The sequence below is a fragment of the Centruroides vittatus genome, unplaced genomic scaffold (genome assembly GCF_030686945.1).
Source record: "Centruroides vittatus isolate TY-2023 unplaced genomic scaffold, ASM3068694v2 contig_2878, whole genome shotgun sequence".
Taxonomy (NCBI): Eukaryota; Metazoa; Arthropoda; class Arachnida; order Scorpiones; family Buthidae; genus Centruroides; species Centruroides vittatus.
In genome coordinates, this window is record NW_027121830.1 from 1 (window position 1) to 7,881 (window position 7,881).

The 7,881-nt window shown below is 32.1% G+C and overlaps 1 protein-coding gene across 1 annotated transcript; it reads left to right on the top strand.

Moving 5' to 3' along the window:
- Nucleotides 1-1,749: 1,749 nt before the first annotated feature.
- On the top strand, nucleotides 1,750-5,058 carry LOC136972249 (plexin-B-like). The gene is made up of 4 exons (XM_067266803.1): nucleotides 1,750-1,938; nucleotides 2,025-2,150; nucleotides 2,224-2,454; nucleotides 4,872-5,058. Exons 2-4 carry the CDS (start codon nucleotides 2,103-2,105, stop codon nucleotides 5,055-5,057), a joined length of 465 nt encoding a protein of 154 aa, XP_067122904.1. The 5' UTR covers nucleotides 1,750-1,938; nucleotides 2,025-2,102; the 3' UTR covers nucleotide 5,058.
- Nucleotides 5,059-7,881: the final 2,823 nt, after the last annotated feature.

Here is a 7,881-nt window from a genome sequence, read left to right on the forward strand (position 1 = left end):
ATTACAGTGGTGCCTCATATAACGTACTTAATCCATTCCAGGTGCACGTCCGTTAAGTGAAAACGTCTGTTATACGAAACGCATTTTCCCATAGAAATACATGTTAAAACATCTAATTCGTTCCGCAGCATAAAATAACCGTACTGTATCATAAAAAAATGAACATGGGGTGTGTTCTTTATATTCCTCCGCGTAACTCTGCGCGAGCGACATCTGTTTAAAAAATTCCTGCGGAACGCGTTCCTAAATTCCGGTGGGAGTGCGCGCCGTCGAACGGCAAAAACGGCCAACTTGTAGCAGTAGTTTACAGTTAAAAAGCAATATGGCGTCTTCCGTGGCTCATATAGTTTCGTTTTCGGGTCCATTATGTGGTTTTATGAATGAAAATTTAAAATTGTGAAAGGGCAAGTTAGTGCACGCGGTTGATGTAAGTGTCTTTTACGAATTTTTTTCGAATGGTAGCCGGCATTCTAATTTTTTTCGTGGCTATTTGGAATGCTCTTTCAACAAATAATCCATTTTATGGTTAAATTTTACAATTGGGACTCTTCTTTTGCCTTTAAAAGCTCATATTTCAGAATTATAGATTCCTCCATCACGATACTATCGATAGTGCTGGCGCTGCCATCTTTCTTTCTTTCACCGTCGTTCCTAAATGCCTACGAACAGCAGCACACTCCCGTAGTAGCGGAGACGCAGAGCTCCGCTACTAAGGGAGTGTTTTCCTAAGATACTAAACAAACGTAACCGGAGACGGTTACGTTGGTTTAGTATCTTAGGAAAACACTAACGCACACATGGAGCAGTCGCCAATTATGCCGAAAAGTCCGTTGTTCACAGCCAGTCCGTTGCTCGAGTCACGTAACGGCCAAACAGAAAGTCCGTTGTTCACAGCGTCCGTTATTCGAGGCGTACGTTATACGAGGCACCACTGTATAAGAAAATTTCTTAGTAATGTATAAACATGCTAAATTCTAATTTTCATTTAAAGATTTAAAGCAAAACGATATATCTAATAATTTATGTACAATATGTAGTAAATAAGAATTGATTATTTGTTAATTACCATATTTACTCTTGTATAAGATGACCTCGTATATAGGACGAGGTGTGACTTTAAAGATCAAAATACAGCAAATTAGATTTATTAATACACTTCTAATTTTATTTTGTTTAATCACACGTAAAATATCAAATGAATGTAAATGCAGACATTGTCCTGCAAAAATTACCAGCATTTTGAACTTTAAGGAAAAATCTCGTAAAATTGACAACATAATTTGTTCATGTAAAGCTAGACAATCGGGAACCTTTTTTCGCCAATTCTTAAAAGTCAAATCCACTCTGTCGATTCACTTATGAGTTTTTCTGAATAATCATCTGTTTTCAAATGGGAATGGATTAAAACTTATATCGGACTCCCATGTGATTTTGGAATTTCAATCTGGAATTCAATTCAAAAGCTTTGCTTTTCCTATTGCTATTCATCTTTACTCCTGACAATATACAAGAACGATTGAAATGACCCAGATAAAATATTTGTTTTTAAATACAAAAAAAATCTGGCATCCAGTAAAAAATTTGAATACGTGGTTGAAAAAATTATTTGGTAAACACAAAGAATCTTTCGTTCGCACATATAGGAATTTGAAACCGTGATAAATGAATAAAAACCTCGTCTTATATGCGAGTAAATACGGTAATTTATTATTAGTATTAATTTGAAAACTATAAAGTATTCTCTTTTTTTAATAGCAAGTTCAAATTAAAGATGACTTTTGTGGACTAGATGTCAATACTCCATTAGGAGGCACTAATCCAGTTAAGGCGTCACCAGTCTTGCGCCTTTCTGGAGTTTTATTGACAGCTGTAGCAGCAATCTCTACACACGATTATACGGTGGCATTTTTAGGTACATCAACAGGACATTTGAAAAAGGTGAGAATGGAAAATTAAATAAACAGATAGAAAAACAATTTATTTAAATATGAACTTTAATGTGAACTTGAAAAATTTTTCAATAGGCTGTGGTTGAATCTGTGACTAGAGCATTTGAATATAGTGATATTGTAATTGATGAAGGAAGTTCAGTTAATCCTGATATGTTGTTTCATAAAGACAAACATATCTATGTTATGACTGAAAATAGAGTAGGTCTCAGTTTATCTAATAATTATAATTATTTGAAATATTTCAAAATAATTAAAATATAAATTTCTTAAGGTAACAATGATGAAAGTGCAAGGATGTCATATTTTTAATACTTGCAATGAATGTCTTGGTGCCAAAGATCCATATTGTGGATGGTGCTCATTAGAAAATAAATGTAGTTTACGTAGTGATTGTGAAGATGCTGCTCAAAATGCAAATTATTGGCTATCCTATAAAAATGGAAAATGCACAACAATAACTGAAGTTCAGCCACCACAAATTCAACGCACAACTGCTCGAATAGTAAGTAAATATTAGAAATTATTTTTTATATTACAATTTTAAAATTTTTTAGGATATTATTTTTCCAACAATAATAATTACATAATTAACTAGTTAATATTACATCAAAGAAATTAACAAAATCCGAATTTTATGTTTTATAAAATATTTGTGTAAAACTTGATATTGTGATTGATTTATTAAATGATTTTTGAGAGAAAGTTGACATGCCTACAGATGTACTGTAGACTTAATCAATAATTTTATATTTCCTTCAATGTGTAGTAGCAACAGAATATTTATATATAATTATTTAATATTTCTTGTTAATTTCTTAAAAAATCTTGTTAATATTTGTTACTGTCATTCTTATTAGTTAATTTGTCTGTTTAGAATTGAAATAGAGCTAATTACTTTCATAAATAAATTAAATTGTTTGTAAACAATTGTAAATTGAAGTAGTTTTTGACAGCGCCTGTATGCATTATAATGCACACAGTACTATCAAAAACTTTGTATGGGGCTTGGAGATGGACTCTCTCTCTTTTGCCCCTTAGTGGATCCCCTTGTTTGAACAAATAAAATAATAAAATATGTAAAATGTTCCTTTATTAACAAATAGAAGTCTTAAATATTTTATTTTTTTTTGTAGTAAAAGTACCATTAATTTTTAGGGGTAGAAACTACTATAGGCCTCTAAATTTTCTCCAGATCTGGGAAAAAATCCCTAGCCTCCCCTCCTCACAACGACCATGAAATTATACATTTTAATTTATTATACAGGTACTCCTCATTTTACGACCGAGTTCCGTTCCAACAACTACGTTGTTAAGCGAATTGGTCGATAGCGAGGAGCTTGTGCCAGGAATATAGGATCATTGTAAAATTATCCAAATTATGCAACAAACTTCAAATTTATTCATAAAAAGACTATTATAGTACGCTATTAGCCTATTAAAGTACTATAAGACTATTATAGTACGCTTAGTGCGCATGTCAGCCAATCGCCACTGACCGGCACTCAAGCTGAGAAAGGGGATTCCCCTAATGCAGGTCGAAACTCGATTGGTCATTAAGCAGATAGGTCGTAAAGTGAGGAGTACCTGCACTAAAAAATAATTTTTATTAATGAAATAAATAAATTAAAGATTATGAAAGTGAATTGTAATGTCAATCATATTTATAAAACTATTATTTATTGAATATTTTCATTTATAACTTTTAATTTTTTCTGCTCTGTGGGCACTAAGAGAGCTTTTTTAACATGCCCATTATGGATTTTGTGAGGCCCACAATGGGATGCCAGATAGCGAGGGAAGACCTATCATATTCAGACAAACCCCCCTGAAAAATTCCTTGGGTTTTTCGATCCATCCAGATTTGATCCCAGTTCTCAGAATAATAGGCTGCTATGTTAACATATGGCTATTATTTATAATATTAGTCAATTTTACAGTCTTTCTCTATTATTGAAAACTAGATACATATAAACCATAAAATAACACACCTTTAATACCTTAAACCACTAGTACAAAACAATAATAAAACTGACTAATGATTTTGATCTAATATTAAGATTTTTTTCAAGTCAGTTACTGTTGTAATATTCAGAATGCAAAATGAACAATGTTTGTTTGTTTTGCATTCCAAATATTGGAACTTTAATTGACTTTACAATTATGAAAATGTTCGGTCAGTTTTATTATTGTTCTGCACTAGAGATTTAAGATATTAAAGGTGTATTATTTTATGGTTTATATTTATCCAGTTTTCAATAGTGAAGAAAGACAGTAAAGTTGACTAATATTATAAATAATAGCCAGATGTTAACGTAGCAGCTTAATTAACGTTACACTTAATTATATTCAGGATTGCTGATATAATTCATTTACACAATTGATTTCATTTTTATAAACATATAGTTTATTTCAAATCAAACAGCAATTTAATTTCAGCTTTAAATATACAAATTACAAACTAAGATGACAATTGAAATATAATAAATCAATCCCCAAATTAATTAAATATTTTTTGTTTATTTATGATGATGAAAATAAGAATAAGTTTCTTTTCTATCATCACAAATTTTAATTTATTACTTAAAAACAGACAAATTACTATTTAAAAGCAAAATATAAATTAATTAAGCATTAAGTTGTTATAATAATGTGAAATTTGTGCTAAAAACAGAAAAGCAATTCTATATACTCAAAGAAGTATATTAATATAAAAATCTTATGACTGCTGATTAAGGAAGTCAAAAACTTTTTATTTGAAAAATGCTTTCCTTTGGATTTTTGTTTCCTTAATCAGTAATCATATGAATTTTTGTGAAAATGGTGCCAACTTTCTTAGAACATTATGGTATATTAATGTAAACAGAAAATTTTCAATTTAGTTGATAATAAAAATTAAAAATAAAATATTTTTAATTTCAGCTAACTTTAATCATTGATAATCTTCCTGTGTTGGAAGGTCAGTTCTTTTGTGCATTTACAATCATGGGTAAAACATTAACAACAAATGCCACTAGATCAACCAATGGAATTACTTGTGCAACTCCACACACAGATTCTCTTCCATCCATTCCACCTGGTCAACGTAAGTTTGAATTAAATTTTTAAAAGTTCAGAGAATATCAAATTTATTTTTTATTAATTTCATGAATATACTGCTTAATAATAGTACAGTAGAACCTACAATCCTGCTAAGAAGTTTTTGAAAGGACCACTCTAAAAAAAACTTCTTATGCAAGAAAACCTCTTATTGCAGTAAGCAAATAATTTATTATCTGTACAATCGATTTTATATGAATATCAAGGTAATATGCAGTCTGCTAAGAAATTATAAGACCACTACATTTGTTTAGCTTTCTCAAAACTAACAATGTTTGATGGTCAGTTATTATACTCAACAAAGTAAGTAACAACACTGGAAGTTCGGTTGTGTGTTTGTGCCTTGCCCGAACGGGCTGGCTACATGAAGTTTTCCAGGTTCTCTCCACATCTGTAATGCCTGAATGGAGGACAATTAGCCATAAAAAGACCTCCCAGAAGGCATTCTCTTTAGGCAGATCAATCAAGTGTTGCATTGCCATAACTTAACAAAACAAACAAACAGAACGTTGAACAATTAGTTAAATAATCTTAACACATTTTAGTTATTAATTTTAGAAAAGTCAAATTTTCACTCTTAATAAATTATACGACCATTGTGAAAACAAATATTGAGAAGTAACTTTTTATTGATTAATAATTGATTGTTGCTCCATTTCTTCATATCACTTCTAACAACCTGTTTGGCATTGATTCTACAAATTTTTTTAGTTGATTATTGTCAATATTATTTCATTGGTGCATAATTTCACATTCAAGTTTTTGAACACTTGAAAATTGGCAATTGTTTACATATACCTTCTGATTTCAAATCCCCAAAAGTTTCCAAAGAGATATAAGTCAGGACTTCTTGATGGCTAAAGTAAAACATTAATTTTCTTTGACTTAAACCAGTCTTGAGTTGCCTTTGAGTTATGACATGTGACATTGTCTTGTTGGTAGTACTATTTTCTTTCTCTAAAATGGGAACAAATGTTTTTCCAATAACACCTGATAATTTTTAGGTTTTAATTTAATGCTAACTTTAACAAGAACAACTTAACACCAATTAGTAACACTAAACTTAAGGCCAATTAGTCTGATTGACCTGCTAAACCTGTCAGACTAATTGGCCTTAAGTTTAGCATCATAACAGAATGCTCCTCAAACTATGACAGAGACTCCACCCATTTGGCTACTAAAAAAGTCTTTAAATGCCTTGTCTGAATCGTGTAAGAATGCATTATTCCCATCTGGGCTGTGAAGATTAAACTTCTTTTCATCTGAAAACACCACCTTGTTTTACTCTTTGGTCCAGGATTTATACTTCTTGGCCCATTCTAATCTTGCTTGTTTATATGCCTCAGTCAATTTTGGTTTACCCTTTAGTTTTATATAATTTGCTTTCTTGTTTTTCCTTAATACTTTCCAAACATTTACATGTGAAACTTTTGCCTCAATTTCACATGAAATCTCTCTTATGGACGTGTTCTGTTGAGTTATCAGATAAAAAATATACCTGTAATTATGTGAGGACAGTGATTTTTGTTTTTTTTTTTTAAACCAAATCTTTTATTGTGGAACTAATTGTTTAAAATGTGATTATTTCTTGTATTTACTTTGTTGAGAATAATAATTTACCATTAAAATTGTTAGTTTTGAGAAAACTAAAAAAAATGTAGTGGTCTTATAATTTATTCTACATTACAGTCTTTAGTAATGTAACATAGTAGAATAGTATGATACACTGACTACAGAAAGTGATGAAATGACTGGTGTCAATATAACATGTCAATAGTTAATAGATAGCACCAGATAGGGAGTATGGTCAAAACAAGACTCCAGCTAATTTAACAACCACCTCAGATGCAAATGTTTGATATACAATATGGTGAACATCTAGAGGTATTTTACTAAAACTTTACTGTTATGGTGAGGAGAAAGATTACAATTTTTTTCCAACAGAAACTTCTTAAGTGGGGAAATACAATGGTTCCTCAGTATAACATACTTAATCCGTTCCAGGTGCACGTCCGTTAAGTGAAAACGTCCGTTATACGAAACGCATTTTCCCATAGAAATACATGTTAAAACATCTAATTCGTTCCGCAGCATAAAATAACCGTAATGTATCATTAAAAAAATGAACATGGGGTGCGTTCTTTTATTCCTCCGCGTAACTCTGCGCGAGTGACATCCGTTTAAAAATTCCTGCGGAACGTGTTCCTAAATTCTGGTGGGAGTGGGCACTGTCGAACAGCAAAATACGGCCGCTTGTAGCAGTAGTTTACAGTGGAAAGCAACATGGCGTCCTTCGTGGCTCAGATAGTTTCGTTTTCGGGTCCATTCATGTGGTTTTATGAATGAAAAATTTAGAAATTGTGAAAACGCGAGTTAGCGCACGCGGTGATGTTGTCTTTACGAATTTTTTTTCGAATGGTAGCCGGCATTCAAATTTTTTTCGTGGCTATTTTGAATGTTCTTTCAACAAATAATCCATTTTATGGGTTAAATTTTACAATTGGGACCCTTCTTTTGGCCTTTAAAAGCTCATATTTTCAGAATTTATAGATTCCGTCCAGCCACCGATACGATCGATTAGTGCGGGCGCTCGCCGTCTTTCTTTCCTTCACCGTCGTTCCTAAATGCCTACAAACTAGCAGCGCACTCCCGTAGTAGCGGAGACGCAGGGCGACCGCTATTAAAGAACGCACCCATGGAGCAGTCACCAATTACTGCCGGAAAGTTCCGTTGTTGCGCGCAGCCCCGGTCCGTTGCTCGAGTCACGTAACGGTCAAACAGAAAGTCCGTTGTTCGCAGCGTCCGTTATTCGAGGAGAAAGATTACAATTTTT